Raw genomic sequence first — 18,377 nt, forward strand, 5'->3', positions numbered from 1 at the left:
ACACACTCACATACTATGGTTTGAAATATGTATTTCCCAAAGAACAAGGGCTAGTCCCTTTGCCTTTGATGTAATTTAACTTTAGGAAATAAAACTTTAGGGAAGACAAATCAGTTCATTAAAGCATATTTTTTAAGTGCCTTTACAGCTCCAGTTAGTTGGTTATGATTAATTATTGGAAACTGGTTAAATCATAAGATATAAAATTCCAAACAAACACTACGAACTAAATCTTCCCTACTGTCTGATATCAGAGAGCAGCCATTGAATGCTAAGAAGCATTGTCCTAATTTTAGTATTTAGTCTCACTTTAATCTACTTAGAAAAAAAACTATAATTTATCCCTAAGACACAGAATCTATATTACATAAGAACAGCATGAAAACCTAACAAAAAGAAGCAGCTTAGAAGCCCAGCACTGGGAAGGCTCAGGGTAGGACAGTCAATCCCAAGGAGACCTTAGCCTTACAGTAAGACTGCTGGAAAAACAGGGTGTGCTCAGCCCCCCCATCTTCCCCCCGCACATTCAAGAGGTGTGCCCTTCACTTGCTAAAAAACATATTTTAATATTGTTTTATCTAAAACTACTGAAGTAAGTCCTACTTTGGAAAACAATCTTATAAAAAACTTTAGCATGTATACACAGAAATGAGACACTGTCCAGCATAAAATTACTCTTTATGCAGGGTGTGTGTGTGTGTGTGTTTTACAGGGAAAGTAAATGTTATTACTATAGACATAATTTTATACTGTTTTTAAAGCTCTAAGATTACTTTAGAACTAAAAACATCTTAACAAGTGCTTCTATAGTAATCATAATCAAATAGATCCTATTTTTATATTCTAAAGTTTAATAAATTACATTCTCAGTTAACAGCATTTTAAAAATAATGCACTCCTCCCAAAACAAATATAAAAACATCAGAACTGAACTCTGTGGATGGAAAAGCTACCTTCTAAACCAAAGCTAGATGTACCTTTCATATTTTAAATGACTGCTGGAATATCTTTCCTGTCATCATTAATATCATCCTACCTGTTTGGATCGGGGTCTACCAGGAGAAAATTTTCTTTTGGTAATAGCTGGTTTACCCATGCCTATTTTTGGAGTGACTGAGATGTACGTTGTTGGCATGATGCTTCCAGCAACAGAGTTGAGAGTTGAAGGGTAACTGTGCAGCATGTCACATGCAGGCAAGTCTGAACAAAGTGCTGAAGAGGAAGACACGTCTGCCTTGCTCAGGTCAGTTGCTGCCGAGAACGATGATTCTTCCTCAGCAGCTAACTTTATAGATTTGTTTCCTTGGCATGAACTATCTTTGACACAACTGTCAACCGCAAGAGTCATTTCAAAATCCACACACCCAGTGGGGAACTCAGAACTTTCCTTCTGTTCCATTTCCTCTTGCACTCTTTTAATGACCAAGGGATTCGTACAAGATAAGGAATTTTCACTGTGCGGGGAAAGTAAGGCTTCTGGTGCAGCAGACTCAGTGGATGGTTTTGAAGGGCTTGATTCTTCCTCAGATGCCACTTCAGGGTCTTCTGACAACTGCAGTTCCTCCTGCGGCACAATGATCTGGTGTGGAAGGACTTCGATATTTTCTGTCACTTCCATTCTATTCTCATCTTGATCTTCCTCACAAACATGCACACCTTTAGAAAGTGCGTCTGTTTTTTTACTATCAATTTCATGAGAAATCTCACTTGCCAGTTCAGGATTCATTTTATTGTCAGACGATTCTACAAAATTTAGAATATAGGTAGTGTTAATTCACATGCAAATTACAAATGTTTAACAATAAATAGGAATATCTGGCTGAAATTATTAGCTGGGCATGGTGGCACACCTCTTTAATCCCACCACTCTGGGAGGCAGAGGCAGGCAGATTTCTGTGAGTAAGAGGCCAGCCTGGTCTACAAAGAGAGTTCCAGGACATCCAGTCCTATTACACAGAGAAACCCTGTCTCAAAAAACAAACAACAAAAAACAAAAAAAAAAACTAAAAAAAAAAAGCAAAACAAACAAGAGACTCTTCTATTAATATATTTCTATTATACACATGACACATTTATAATTCAAGCACTTACAGACTGAAAATTAAGTATGCAAAGTTAAACTTACTTTACAGCTAGTAAAAAAAAAAAAATCATGCCAGACTTTTAAGAGGAAGACTAGTTTAGAACATAAAGATACAATGTGGATTCAGTTGTGATACTGCTTCTGATAGATTTTCGATTATTACCTACATATGTTAACCTATCAACACATATACTGGATTATAATCCTTGTTCATCTTCATTGTCAGAACCTTAGACACTAATCTTAACTACTCTATTGATATGTCAGACACTGAAATATGTGTGACTTTAAATCAGAGTACCAATTTACTAAAGCTGCGTGTTGTGTCACTTGGGGAATAAAAGCGACCAAATCTCTATGAGCTCAAGACCACCCTGATAAGCTACAGAGTAAAACCCTGCCTTGATAGACAAACAAACAACAGAAGTCAGCCTACCTATACACAAGAGAAAGGTTAGGGGCCTCAAATGGGATGAGGCCCAAATGGCCCTACAAAGTAGGGCTACTGACAATGAGACATTTATTCCAAATGAGGCTGTACCAATGAAAACACTAGATTCTTCATTTATTATTTTCAAAGCAGTGATTAATATTAATGTATGGTCTGATGCCAAAATTAAATATCATTCCTGCTGTAATGAAAGGCTACGTGAGTGTGAGGATAGATTATGCAAAACAACCACCAACCCCTCCTAGGCAACCTGCTCATTGTCATTCCAGTTGAGGAAAAATTTACTGGGCAATTGTTTTATAATCTTATTAAATTAGACAATAGGAACACATAGCTCACCAGAAGTGAGGAGACCAACTGTACCAGGGCTTTCTGGTGGATTACATTTCTGGGGCTCTTTCGTGTACACTTGAACAGCTACAAATAAGATATTATGGAATCTTTAAGCAAGGAGTCAACATTTCTCTAACACTGCTTTCTCTATAGTAATTGAATATAAAGTTTTCATATATAAAATGCCATTTCCAAGATGAGCAGAAAACATGTGGTTATTATGTTAGTCAGTTGTATACAAAGATAAAACTAGAAATCTGTATGTACTAAAGATCTGCTATACCTTATTTTCTCCAGTTAGATCTGAATGAAGTATAACTTTTAATCAATTATTAAATGTAAAGAGTTAAAAACCTGAAAAACCCTGGGACTTTATATATTCAATCGAAGTATAAAATTTAACATAAAGCTTTATCTACAAAAATTTAGAAAAGCTCATAATTTAATAAGCAATTTCCCCCAATATGACATTATACTAATTATGCAAGTTCAGTAAAGCTATTATCAGTACTGGAAAAACTTAGTTGAAGCATCTTTAAAATACCTCAGTAGCACTACTGAGATAATGGAAAATGTATTATATCAAGTTATCTCTGCAAGAAATACTTCATAATCTGCAATGTGTAGTTCACAATTGTAAGAGCACAACAGACTGCTTTTTAATGAAAATCACTTGGTCCCTAAACAAAGTACATATTCATTAATAAGACTAGATTACAACTGAACTATAAATATAGTTATGGCAAAGATGATTTTTTTCTAAAAGACTCCTCTCTACTATTGAGCCACATTTCAAAACCTTTTAAAGGCTCCTCTCTAGATAAATCCCAAGAAGATATTTGAACACTACCTATTTTCCTCAAAAATATGAACAGTCTTACCATCTGGAACAATTCCAGGCATGGACTGGTGATCACTGACATCTTTATTAACTGTCTGCTCCAGAAACACCACTTCATCTTCAGGACCTTCAATTTCCATTCCATTGGAATAATCTTGACAGAAAATGATTAACTCTTTACCTCAGGGTAAGTCTTTCCCTTTTATTATCCACACAAAGAACTATGTCCTTATTCTAATGAGGATAAACTATCAACAGCGATGTCAATTTTTCTTCAGATCTTACACATGGACACTATAATGCATTACAAGATTGACTGTGTGAATATGTAAAACAAGTTCTACAAAGCTGACAGGATAGGTCAAAGGTAAAGGAAAACAAGGCCCTACGTTCAATATCAAGCTCCACTAAGCCAAAAGAACAAAAGATATACTTTTTATGTACATATATAGATAGCCACCATGCTGTTATTTTAAAATACCATTCTACCATTATATGCTGGTATGTTAGTAATTGTCATTTTTCTACTTAAACCTTCTATAGATGATAAAATAGAACTTCCATATTACATTCATTGAAAAGCAATCTAGTAGGGAGGTCTATTTTCTTTGCCCTCTAGAATCTAATTATTGTGTTTATAACAAGAAACTCATTTTTTTAAAAAACTCAAACTACTTACTACATAAACAAAATTAAAAGCTGGTTCAGAAAAAGATAGCCTGGACTATGAAGGGGGAAAAAGGCTACAGCTAAAGAACTGTTGGTTCAAACAGCATAGCACACTTCTCCATTCTATACCTGCAATACAAGTTGGAAAGAAGCTGGACTTTATTTTAGTCACCAGAGTCAGATGACCAAGGTAACAAAACCTCTTAAAGCTGCACTGAAAGCCAAGTGTAGTAGTGCACACTTATAATCCAAGCCCTTGGGAGGCTGGCGCTGTTTAATGAGTTCAAGGTTAGCCTGGACTATTCAGTGAGACTGTCTCAAATACAAAAAGACAAAGGAGGAGAAAAGAAGCAGAGGGAAGAGAAATTTATGAAACTCAAAATGCAGTGGGATTTAATGGGTTTTTTTAACTGTCTTTATTATGAATGAAGTAATATGTTCATGACTAATCAACATTTTTTAAAGTGTACAACATACTCATACACGCACACCCACACCCACACACACCCACATACACACCCACACACACCCACACGCATACACACCCACACACACCCACACACATACACACCCACACACACACACACCCACACACACTTACCTGTAGGTAGTTCAGGCATCTCTACTTCATTCCCTGGATGCAATGGCTCTATCTCAACTCCTAAGTGTTTACAATACATGCAGATATATTCTTCTTTGAGTTGAGACTCCAATTCATGAGCAGTTGGTTTGTCACATTCTAAGTGAATCCATCTGTAGACAAGGATATTTATATAAAAACCTCTAATTTAAAGCCAAATTAGTACCTGGAGAAAGTCAATTGCTTTATTTAAAAAAAAAAAAAAAAAAAAGGAATGGTTTAAGGTTAAAGATGAGAAAAGGTTGGAATATAGAGGTTGTAAACTACCAAATAATTTCAGAAAGAAGATGAAACTTATGGGCATCATTACAATGACATTGATATGTTTTTCCTTCCTTACTTTTAGCCTATCTTCTCTTCAATTTTCTCTCAGTGCTAATTTCTGATCTTGCCTACTTTTATCTTTTACCTCTATGCTTCTTTATGTCTACCAGATTCATAAAAACGTAGTTTGCTGGGTATTGTAAAGTACGCCTTTAATTCTAGCACTTGGGAGCCACAGGCAGAAGGATCTCTGTCTGTCTGAGACCAGCCTGGTCTACACAGCAAGATCTAGGCCAGCCGGGGATACCTATGAACCTCTATCACAAAACAAAACAAAACACCAGGCTCAATGAATGGCACACATCTTTAATCCCAGCACTTCGGTAGGCAAAGGCAGGCAGTTCTCTGTGAGTTCAAAGCCAGCCTGGTCTACAAAGTGAGTTCCAGGACAGCCAGGGCTATACAAAGAAACCCTGTCTCAAAAAAACAAAAAACAAACAAACATACCGCAAGTATAATTCAACCAATTCCATCTATAACAGCACTTAGAGGAAAGGTACTGTAGAAGCTTAACAGCACAGTAGAGAAAATGATCACAAGAACCAACAAATCAAGAAAACACCTGAATTGGAGCAGCTATGTCTTCTCACCTCTTACACATACTACAGTGGAGCATGTTTTCCTGCAATTCTGGATGGTAGCACTTTCCACAGAAAGGACATAAATTATCCTGCTGTTGATAACAAGTGTCGCATATCAAACAGTTGTGATGCCACTGCGCACTAGATCGTGTGCCGCACTCTATACATATTCTGCAATTCTAGACCAAGAAAAAAGGAACCAAAGGATTATTATACATTTGTAATCGCAATTCTGATGTAAATCTTTTGGAAATGAACAAAACATTTGTGGATTATTCCTTACTTTTTACATCATTTATTTTTGAAAAGGCAATTTGTCTTGAATGGTGGCTGATCTCACATAACTGCACTGAAACCACAAGGAAGTTTTAGAGATTGTACATACTCAGTGAAGCAAGCATGAAAGAAAGAAACCAAAAACAGAGCAAGCCAAATTCCAAAGATGAAACACAATCTAGAAAAAGGAAGCAATCAACTACCAGAGAACATGCTCCTAAAGAAAACTGATCTCCCTCTCCCTGAAGTCACCAACTGCCCAGCCACGCACGGGCAGTCTCCTCTACGTGTGGGCTTTGTGTTCATACGTGTTTACCAGGATGCATGAGTAGAGGCTGGAAGACAGTCTGCAAGGCAGCTCCCTCCTGCTAGACTAAGCTCATCAGGCTTGGCAGTAAGTGCCTTCACCCTCTGAGGCAGCTGGCCTGCCTTCATAAACAAATAAGTTTAACATGTGAAAGTCCTGATTATGACAAACGAGGAGAGCTGGTCAATGAATGAGAAGGAGTGCTAGAACCTATGTGCCCAGGAGGTCATGGCATGGGACAATGGCTTTTAAAGCCTAGGAAAAACTTTGGGGAGTGAAATGTGGTCTTAAATTGTTTTCTTACCTACTGTTGGGTTTTTAGATGTTAAGAAGGAATAACAAGGAATAGAGGATCCTAACCAGGTAATTCCTGTGGGAGCTGAGAATCCTCTGCATATGTGTCCTGCTGTGTGTGATGCCGTGAGGACCCTGCACTACTACAGCAATCTAACCATGAGGAAATAGCAAAGCCAAATTGAAGACAATTCTGTATTGGGAAAAAAATAAGTAGGTTCTTTTAAAATGACATGTGAAAAGACAAGGGCTTCAGAAAAATCTTCAGATGAAAGAAACAAAAGAAACAGTAACTAGAATCTCTACCATCACCTAGAACTTGGACTTACTTAAGAAGGAGATACTGTATGCAACATTACATCACTCAAAATAGACGGGAAAACTGATGAGACAACTATACTGATGTTACATTTCTGGAGTCACAGCAATACTGTGCTAATGGAAGAATATTCATTTGAGGGCACCATGCCTGGCAAGAATATTCTTATAGACTGAAATATCCAAAGCTAAAAAGGGCATTGTGTAGGGAACTCAAATGCCAAAAAGTGGTGTGGGCACGATGTAGCTCCTCTGCAGAAATCAATTAAATGGTGAAAGAAAGGTAAAGAGATAATTAGAAGGAGCACATGACATTTTTTTTTAAATCAAAACTACTAACAACAGTTAATCCAGGTTAAATGGTCTACACATTCTTTGTTTCCAAGTTTTCGTTTAAAATAATTTTCAAGTAACTTTATAAAAAACTGTGTAATTCTTACATAAAAAAACAGGGAAAGGAACTCACCTGAATAATGGCATACAACAAAGTCTAGAGGACTGCCCTTCCTCTGCACCAGTGGCAACCATTTCTTCTAGACCAGAAGCCCCTGACAGGAACACCTACTTGCCTCAGTGAGAACATACAAAATGAGCCTCCTAACATTAAGTAAGTGAACAGATTATAACTAAAGATGTTTTACGTTGATAATGACGAGATATAATAGATATTGATTTACATTCAGAATTTAAACATATCAAGATAGAAAAGATGTTTTCTTCAAGGCTGCCAAATACAAATAGCCAAAACACTAAGCATGTAACATTTATATAATTCCTGATTGTGTCGTGGTCCTTCTGCTGTACGTAGTTTATTGTATATATGTGCAATAATATAAATGTATATGTAGAAAATAAAAATATTTAATAAAAAAGGCTACAGAGAAAGTTTTTTAAAAATAGATTCCGTGTCATAAGTTGTTCATCTTTCAAATGGCTCAGAGAATAACCTTTCCAGTTGAAAGCTGTGACAGCAATAAGGGGGTGTGTTGCATGGCAAAGAGCATATCTGGCATGTGTCGAGCCCCAGATCCAACCCCAGCAATAAGGAAAACGAGAGCTAAGTTGGTACTGGCTGTACACTGGCGGTCATGCACGGGCTCGTTAACAATCCCATCTCAGGAAATCCAGTATCCTAATGGGGTAAATCAACATCACTGAGGCAAGCAGGTGTTCCCTTTAGGGAGCTCTAGTCTAGAAAAAGTGCTTTAAAGGTCTTTACAGATCTCATCTCAATGAGGCAGAGGCAGGCAGGTCTCTGTGAGATTGAGGTCAGCCTGGTCTACAAAGCAAGTTCCAGGATAGCCAGAGCTACACAAAGAAACTCCATGTCAGTATCCCTAAATATTTGAAAACTTATGTATCCAGTGGTACACTCAGCTGTACCATATGTTACTGTCATGCTGGAGGAGGATGGCAGAATATGGTAGGGATCAGATCAAAGAGAACAGGGAAAAAGAAATGGGGGTAGGGTGGGGGTGGATTATACAACATTTCACAAAAAATTACTAAGATAATGAAAATAACAACAAAGGTAATAATTTAACAGAAAGAAAAGTTATCTAGCTATTAGTTAAGTCTAAAAAAAAAATAAAGAACTAAATATTCTGTAAAGCTAACAAAATATTTAAAAATAATAAAAACAAAACAGCCTCTCCAGTTCTATGAATGGCCTCACTACAGACTCAGCCATAATTAACTAAGCAGTACAGTGACACTATCAGGTCCCGAAACCAATCCTAAGAATTACCAGAAGTAAAGGTCCCAAAAGCTCAAGGAGAAAAGGCACAAAAATTAAATTTAAAAGTATAAATAATTAAATGGCGGGGGGAGGGAGGGAGGAAGGGAAGAGGGCAACACACAGAGAGCTACAATGTGCAAAAGACCCTCTCCCCCACGACCACCACCACCACTGTCATGTGGCTCCTGGGGACTGAAAGCCAATCACCATGTTTGCAATGCAGGTGCCTTTACCCACTGATCCATCTCATAAGTCTTAGAAAAACTGTTTCTAGAGTATAAAGTCTACAGTAGGATGGAAAACGCGTTTCTTGCAGGAGATTTGGATTTTTAAAATATAGGTAAATGAAGACTCAAAAGACAAAACAAAAATAAAAACCTCAAAGTGCTGTGAAGTTGGAGTTTACAGAAAAGATACAAATTCTTTCTTAAGATGTAACCCAGCCTGGACATGAACTGGTGATTATCCTGTCTCATGCAAGGCAAGCATGTATTCTGACAATGAAATATATAACAAATATATGAAAATATAACAAAGTTTAAAGTTTAATTTGATCAAGTCAAAAAAGCCAACATTTTCAATTCACCTAATCTGAATAGTTAGCTACTAAATTGTTTAAAATGAACATTTGAAATGGCAGAGAAAGCTGTAGAATAAAAGGATGTTAAAATATAGCATTCAACTAGTGAATAGGCTACTTGCTCATGGTACTGGGTAAAGGTCCAAATGTGGAGTAGGGGTAGGGCTGAGGGGCAATTACACAGGATAGAGTCGGTTTTTGTTTATAAAACACTGGCCCAACCTGTTTCCTAAGTTTAGTTAAGGAAGGGAGAAAACACAAAGAGAAATTGATGGAACTAATAGAAGTAATTAATTGTATTAATTTTTGAATCAGCTAGTCAAAATATACAATAAAAGGGTTTTACCTATCAAGAAAGTAACAAACACAGTTTTTAAAGTCACTATTACAAGTGTGGAATCATTTGCTTAAAAGCCTACATGATCTCACAGGCCTGCAATCCCAGCATTCATGAGGCTGAAATAACCTATAGTTTTACCACCAGCACAGTCTCTACACCAAGTTCCAGGACAGCCAGAACTATATGGTGTGTGTCCCTGAAATAAAGCAAAAAGCAAACAATAACCCTCTACATTAATTAAATTCTGAATGCCAACAAAAGTGTAACTTCATTTCCATACATGAAGTCAGGCTTACACACAAATAGGCTCGGATGCAACCATAGTTATAATCAGTTATAATCAAAGGTAAATTTATAGCCTATTCTGTTTCCTTCAGAAAGGAAAGAAAATAAGTTATGAATTTACATTTGTATTTCAGAAAAGCTGTAAGGCAAGCCGAGGCATGTAGTGAAGATCAAAGTATAAATACTCCAAGTGCTGTGGTTTTCTCCTTCGCTGGATCACCAAGAGAACAGGGAACAGCCAGCCTCTCTTCCAGGCAGAGAAGGAGCTACTTGGGCCCACAGGCTCCACCTCCCAGGTAGCCACACCTGAGCAGAGTTTACTTAAAGCATCTTTTTCTCCAGGTGATGCCCTTCTGTTCACACTCACCACTCACATCTCAGCATCCCAGCTACTACCTAACAGGGCTCACTGGGGCTCTCCCTAAATGCTAGATAGAATGCAGCCTCCAATGCCGGGTGCCAATCCTCCCCACAAGAGGACCACTTCCCTCTATGCTTTGTCCACTGCTACACAACACTTACAGACTGAGCACCTTCCTCAGGCTTCTTACCTTAACAAGTGTGAAGGCCACTAGAAAGCAGCTCAAGGTAGCTGGTGCCTCCCTCCCACAAGCCACCTCTTCCTCTCCCCACAGCAACCACGTGCCTTCAATTCCAGGTGCTGCCTCTACAGCAGCACGCCATGTCTCCAAACACATAATACACTGGACAATAAAGCCAAGAGTCGATAAGCCAGAAGCCAAAGGGACAAGAACATGCGGCTGCTGCAGGATATTACAGATTATAACTCTACCAAAAAACAAAACAAAACAAAAAGCCTAGGAACTGGGCACCTGTGATCCCTACAGGAGAAGCTGAGGCAGCAGAAACACTAAGCCAAACTGGGCTACAAATGAAAGACCCCGGAGAAACAAAGTGGGGAATGGCGGGTAAAAAATAATAAAGGGGGGGGGGGGATATGATAGTCAAAATAAAACTTAACAACTGATGTCAGAGATGCCACAATGCAGACTTATGGTACCGCATTTATTTACATTAATCCTGGGTGCTATCAAAGATGTAAGAAAGAAGGGAGATTTTTTTTAAAGTCATGGCAGACAGACCAGACACTTGGACAGCACAAGAACACACACCACTGCAGTCAGTGTCAGCATCTTCACAGTATACTCTTGTCTTGCACATACCCACTTTATAGCAGGTGAACTGCCAACAAACTTCAGTGCAGAACAGTGGACGGATGGCTAGGCCACTTGTTACGGATTTAGTTAACTCATGTTATTGATTCTCTGAACCGGAAGTTTTTTACATATTTTACATATAAAAGATAAAAAGCAAGTCTTATCTTGCCACCCTCAACAGAAAGCAGATGGCTCTCTCAAGGAACAGTGGCAAGAAAATGAAGGGCCACTCTGCCACTAACAAGGTGGTCACCAGGTGACATTCACAAGCCCATCTAGAGTGGGCTGCAAGAAGTATCTGGAAATGTGTCTGAAGGAGATAGACACTCCAGATCAATGTTGATAACAGGTTCAACAAAGCTGAGTAAAAGGAGTAATGTAATGAGATGTGGATTCACCAAACAAGCTCTATTCTTCGATAACCTGTGTCCCTGATAACACATTCAAGCAAACAGTCAATATGGATAAAAACTTCTGAGTGTCAAATAAAATAATAAAACTGAAAAATAGGGGGGATGGTAGTACAAACATTAAAAAGTAACCTATCAGATAAAAATATGAACAATTAAAACAATAGAAAACATAATCACAAAACTTGTCTAAGCCCTCAAACCAAGAGATACTAGGGTAACAGAGATGACTGTACTTTCAGCACTAAAGAGGAAGCAGGACAGCCTGTGCAAAACGAGACTATCTCAGAGACACTTAGAAACTTTCTAAAATATAAATATCAGAGTAAATAATTACTTAACAGTACCTATCACAGGGTAGGAAGAACCTTAAAATTTCATGATTCTAAATATTTAACACAAGTGTACTGGTAAATATACAATAACGGGTATGAACAGATTCAACAGTTACAGAAACCTAACAAAGGTGGTAATCAATCTAAATACAATGTATCTTTTCTCTGGGCTATAAGTTAATAAATTTTAAAAGATATGGTTTTTAGTTTCCTCATATGGAGAATTCTACTTCAGAGGGTATCTGGGAATGCTGATGAGCAATATAAAACTAAGTTCTTTCATGAATCATACAAAAAGTTAGGTGATAATTTCATACCACATTTTAATAACTGCCCCGATTTATAAACAACTCAAATGTTTGCCAACAGGTGATTCAGTAAAAGCAAAAAAGGAGAAATAAAGGATTATGTAAGTATGTGTGTCTCTATCTAAAAACAATTATGTAAGAGTCAAAAAGACAAGCTGTGCAGTAGTGGCGCACGCCTTTAATCCCAGCACTCAAGAGGCAGAGGCAGGTGATCACTGTGTGTTTGAGGCCAGCCTGGTCTATAAAGTGAGTCCAGGACAGCCAGGGCTACACAAAGAAACCCGGTCTCCTAGGGGGGAAAAAAGGCATTCCTACAAACTTCTAGAGCATGATCTTATGAGAAAAACAAAGCCACCTGCACAATGATGGTGTGGGGAGGTAAAAGGGGTGGGCTAATCAGGTGTGGGCAGTGTGGGGAGGGGAGGGGAGAGGGCTTGGAGAGAAAAAGGAAACTGAGGGGGGCGTCACTGAGACAAGGTAGGCTACAGGAAGGATATGAGGATATCTCTAGTTAAGCCTTCTATACATGGAGACCGAGGAGGCCACCTTCTAGCCAGACAGCACCTATAGTGGTGGGAGGGGAACACCAATCCACCTACAACCCAAAATTTACCCTGCCTACAAAAGGTGCAGAGATAAGGATAGAGACCGACGGAATTTCAAACCAACGCCCGGAACAGCCTGAGACCCTCCCCATGGGAGAGAGCCACCCCTGACACCATTAATGATATTCTGCTATGTTTACAGACAGGAGCCTTGCTTAACTGTTCTGTGAGAAGCAACCCACCCCCACGCCCACGTGCAGTGGCTGATTGAATCAAATGCAGAAACTCACAGCCAAGCATTAGATGGAGTTCCGGAGTCCTGCGGAAGAGTTTGGGGTGTGGGGGCAGAGGGGACAAGAATGCTGCAACAACACCAACAGAGTCAACTAACTTAGACCCATAGGGGCTCACAGAGACAGAAGCACTAACCAAAGAGCATGCGTGGACTGGACCTAGGGCCTTACACATATGTAACCAACGGGCGGCTTGATCTCCCTGTGGGTTCTCTAGTAAGTTGAATGGGTGCTATTTAAGACATGGACTCTGTGCCTGCTTTTGATCACTTCAGCTGAGGTAGGTTGGGGGTGGGGGAGGGGGACACTCCCCTTTTCTGAGACGGGAAGGGTGATTAGGGAGAAGAGGGTAGAAAAGAGAAGGAGAGAGGGGAGGGGACTATAAGCAGAATGTAAAATGAATATATAAGTTAAAAATAAATTTTAAAAAGGAAAAAATTTCCAAGAGGCAACAAGAAGCTTTTTCAGGCAATGAAGAGGACTCATTGTAAGGAAAATGATGACTGCTTCATGGTGAACTGCATGTGTCAAATTACAGACTTTTAAAATACATAGTTTCTATATATCAATTATATATCAAAAAAATCAATAAGCTGTTCTTGTAGAGATGATGATAATAAATAGATTAAAACAGGAATATGGTGTCAGATCTTTATGAAATACATATAAAGGATATTTAAAAACAAGCTAAGAAACCACTTACTTTGCATTTCCAGCCATTGGTTGGTACTGATTTCATAACAGGTTGAAGACAAAAAGTATGATACCCTTTGTCACACGTATCACATACCAGCATCTTGCTATCTTCTCCTGATTGTCTAAAAACCAAGAACATTGTTGTTAAACCTACGCTGTTACACAAGTATGCATGAAAGCTATCAGCTCTAAAAACTGCACAGTCCATAAGCACTTCAGTGTCTCCCTATCTTTATATAGAATATGAAAGAGACTACCTTCCATCAAGAATCCACAAAGATCATCCTACTTAAAGCTTTCTCCTATGGATAGCTTGCCTTAGTCATTTTAGATTCTTACTGAGGTAGAGGAAGTGTTAAAACTCCAACCATTCCTTCCCCACTTTTTTTAAAACTCTAATACTCCTTTAGGGGTAGCTATAGCTGCTAGCCATGCTGTGTTGAAAGGAACAAACCCTTACAGGATACACTGGAAAGACACCTGCACATAACCAAAGGGGACTGAGTCTGATGTCACATTTGTGTGACACCACACATAGATCACACTCTGATCTGTCATCTGCATCCACATTGCTGTTTTCTAACTTATGTCACCTACATACTAAGTTTCAAGTATAAAATAAGAGTGAAAAATCATCAAAGATCACTATGAGGACCAAATAGAGTGCTAGTTCAAAAGCTTAGAATGTTCCTTAAACAGTATGTATTAAATATTTTAAGAAAAAAATCGGGCTTAGAGGGGAAAAAAAAAAAAAAAAAAGCAACAGGAAGGCCACAAGGATCTGTCCTGCCAAAGACCTCTTCAGCCCCTCAACAGCCTAAGCCCACACCGCCGTGGCTGATAATTAATAATTCAAAAATAAATAAAATGAAAACCAGGACTAGCAAAATGGGTCAGCAGGTAAAGGCACTTACTGCAAAGCCTGACCACCTGAGCCCACATAAAGGTAAAAGGAAGAGAACCAACTCCACAAAGATGTTCTCTCGCTAGCGCTCTCTCTAACCCCTCCCTCCCTCTCCCCTTCTCTCTCTCGCCCCCTCTGCACATGCAGCCCACTACGAATAATTGAAGTTCTAAACACTTAATAAAAAAGGAAAAATAATCATGTTATTAGTTACAATTCAGAGTTTTTCTCCAAAGACAGGCCCCTGCTCTGCAAAATCATCTGTCTTGATGCTTAGCAACTCATTACCTATTCTCAGATACAAAGAATTTAAGACACATGAGGGGGGAAAAACGGGAACTTTAAAAAAGAGTTGAAGAATTATGAATCAAACCTAGGAATAAGTAAACAAGCAAGACAATGTGTCACCAAGGCCTCCAGTTATTATTCAGTTTACCTTCTAACAAGTTTTATCTCTGATATCTTCAACTATATGCATAGACGTGAGGACATTTCCTAATTCCTCAAACCCCTTATCAAAAAATGAAGTAAAGCAGCGCACACCTTTAATCCTAGCACTCAGGAGGCAGAGGCAGGTGGATCTCTGTGAGTTTCAGGCCAGCATAGTCTACAGAGAGTTCCAGGACAGCCAGGGCTACACAGAGAAACCCTGCCTGGGGAAGGAGCGGGGTGGTGAACAAATAAGTGTTAGGTACATTTTCCCTGAATTTTAACTAAGTATGAAAGCAAACAGTTTGATTTACTCCATGATTCTAAGATGCCGATTCTTACTGTTCTCCCGAAATAATCAATAAATCAGACTTACTCTGGTAACACTGGGCCTTACTTTCTCCTGGTTACAAAAATGTTGCGTTTGCAACCATTTATGCCTCACTGAAGATGTAGGCAACATTTTCACAAAATAACTCTAAATGCTTTGTTTCCACAGCATGCTTTGGGTTTTTTGTTCTTGTTGTTTGTTGTTGTAGTTGTTTTGTTTTGGGGTGTGTGTGTGTGTGGTTTTTCAAGACAGGTTCTCTCTGTGTAAGCTCTGGCTGTCCTTGACTTTGTAGACCAGGCTGGCCTCGAACTCACAGCAATCCGCCTGCCTCTGCCTCCCGAGTGCTGGGATTAAAGGCGTGCACCACCATGCCCGTCTCATGCTTTGTTTTCAACTGTACTAAATAGAATCTACTAAAAGTAATTGTCTTTCAGAAGAACAACAAGTAGTTAGTAGAAATTGCCATCAAAATTGTCATCCTAGAATAAAAATTCAAACATTGGAGGCTCGATGCTCAGCTTCATTATCCTATTAAATCTATTCCCAATTCCTCTCAATAATAAGTTTTGTTTCTCTGACCTTTACTTTAAAATAGTATCATTTATTGACAAATTTGTAAGCATGGTGAGCTTTGCTTAGCTATGCTTCAAAATAACAGAAGTTAGTAAAGGTCTAGTAGTGTAGGACATGGTGAAATTAGTATGACTACAGCAACAAGGCCTCACTAAAACTCAGTACAAGCCCTTGCGTAGAAATTAGAAACTTACTTGCAGTTCTGGCACACTTTGCACTCAGGACACTGCCAACCCGCACGTTTTAATGGAGTAACAGCTATATCCAGGCACATCCCATGATAGTGCTGACCACAAGTAGTACAAAAGAATTGATCTAAAAGATCTCCCGGGCTGTCACACACTGCACAGTTTGCATCTTCCTTTGCTATAATTAACAGCAAAACAATGAAATTGTTGTATTATAATTTAATATTTTTCTAACTTAACAATTTAAAGTCAATTGAAGAGAAATTACATAAAAATGTCCCAGACATTTGAAGTTATCCACATTTACCAAGTCAGAGTAAGGTTTCAATTAAAACACAGTGTATTATAACTTAAATTTAACCACATGAAATTTTATCATGTGATTCTGCCTATATCTACCTGAGACCATGAGCAGTTCTTATTTTATACTTTTAAATACCAATGGCAATCCTGGTCATTTAGTTAACACTCAGTACACGCCTTAGAAAGAACCAAAAAAGGGGGCAGAAAGAAGGAGAAAAAACACAGACACATGCAGCATTAAAATAAGCATTTTATTCATATTAAATTCTGGGAAACTTAAAATCAAATAATACAAAATTAGAATGTTAATATCAATTAGATTAATGTGCTTCTTAATTGAAAACAGACTACTTCAAATCAATTTAGGGTTTTTTTTAATACCAGAAAATATTTTATGTAGGGTATTACTGAAGGAAGGTGTGTGTGTGTGTGTGTGTATGCACATGAATAAAATTCATACACAAATTTATAAACTATATTGATTTCCAGTTATAAAAGCATTTAATATTAATATACTTATAGACAGCATTCATGCCTAAAATGGACTAAAATAATGCTAACAGTTCATTTACTATTTAAAACAAAAAAGTAAGGATGAATTGTGCTTTTGCCCAATATACAACTAAATCTATGTATGTTATAATGTAGAAAGTGAAACAGAGTATTCTAAAGCATATCAACACTAATAATGTAAATATGCCACTATAACAAATTTAATAGGCAATGTTTTCTCTTCGAAGTTTGGCCAACCAACGTAATTTACTAGGGTTAAAAGCACTCTCTCCCTTCTTTGCAGGTCAAGCATCATAAAAATGAGTGGTAATCCATTCCCTTTACTTACACCAGAGGTCAAGAACATTTTCCTGTTAGGCGCTGTATAGAAAAATAGGTTTTGTAACTCATAGCAGTCTCTGCAATACAAGACTTAATTTATTTTTTATTTACAGTCTTTTTTAAATGTGAGCAAAATTGCTAGATTGGAGAAATTACAAAAACAAGTTCTAGAATTTCGACAGCAGGTGGCACCTCTGACAGGAAATCTAGCTACGTAACCACCTTGTACCTGAAGCTACCTTAGTGAGCCTATTAATAATCACACTTGCTTTTTAGGCTATGACTTATTGACACTTATAAAAACTTACACTGTTAAGCACCCTCACATTTACACTTCCCTTTCCATGACAACTCCTCAGTTTCTCCTTGGGGAACCTATAGCATGTGGTGGGGACTATACCTCCTTAACCACTTTCCATACTGGATACCCTAGAATGCATCTTGATGTTTCCTTATGAACTCAGCATTTCTGCTGTACTTGTATAAACTTATCTGATGTTCATAAAATGCTGACGCTCCAAAATTTGTATTACCAACCCTCCACTACTCGCATAAACCTCAACCATTTATTATCAAGCCTTACACAGCTCACAACCAGATGTTCAAAAACTACTAAAGCTCAACATCTCTAAAATATACTTTTTTAAAAATCTTTATTTTCAAAAGAATGGATAAAACCAGAAACTTCATCATTTTGCTATTAACATCTCCCTATCGCAGAACACTTCACCAGATCCCAATTCTATTATATTTTCTATATATTTTCCTTCAATTTTTATAGTATAGCCCATAATATTTTCTTAATATTGTAATGTCTTATAAGTAAAATCATCCCTATTAATGACTCTATTCTCTGTAAATAACCACCTGGATATGCAAAGCACAATTTCAAAATCCTAAGTGTAATCATTATGTCCTTCTTAAACTAAGAACCAATCAATAGGGCCAGCAGGACAGCGTAACTGTCAACAGTGCCTGCTGCTCAGATTG

The 18,377-nt window shown here is 38.0% G+C and overlaps 1 protein-coding gene across 1 annotated transcript in view; it reads right to left on the reverse strand.

Moving 5' to 3' along the window:
• Positions 1–18,377, reverse strand: part of Kmt2c (lysine methyltransferase 2C) — a 220,794-nt gene that overhangs the window by 95,132 nt on the left and 107,285 nt on the right. Inside the window, exons 8-14 of the mRNA XM_051152203.1 lie at positions 16,257–16,428; positions 13,833–13,947; positions 5,932–6,101; positions 4,979–5,130; positions 3,749–3,862; positions 2,874–2,951; positions 1,037–1,743 (exon numbers count right to left, since the gene is read on the reverse strand). Of these exons, the coding sequence (XP_051008160.1) occupies positions 1,037–1,743; positions 2,874–2,951; positions 3,749–3,862; positions 4,979–5,130; positions 5,932–6,101; positions 13,833–13,947; positions 16,257–16,428 (1,508 nt within the window). The remainder of the gene's footprint in view (positions 1–1,036; positions 1,744–2,873; positions 2,952–3,748; positions 3,863–4,978; positions 5,131–5,931; positions 6,102–13,832; positions 13,948–16,256; positions 16,429–18,377) is intronic.

This window comes from Acomys russatus, chromosome 10 (assembly GCF_903995435.1).
Source record: "Acomys russatus chromosome 10, mAcoRus1.1, whole genome shotgun sequence".
NCBI classification, from domain to species: domain Eukaryota; kingdom Metazoa; phylum Chordata; class Mammalia; order Rodentia; family Muridae; genus Acomys; species Acomys russatus.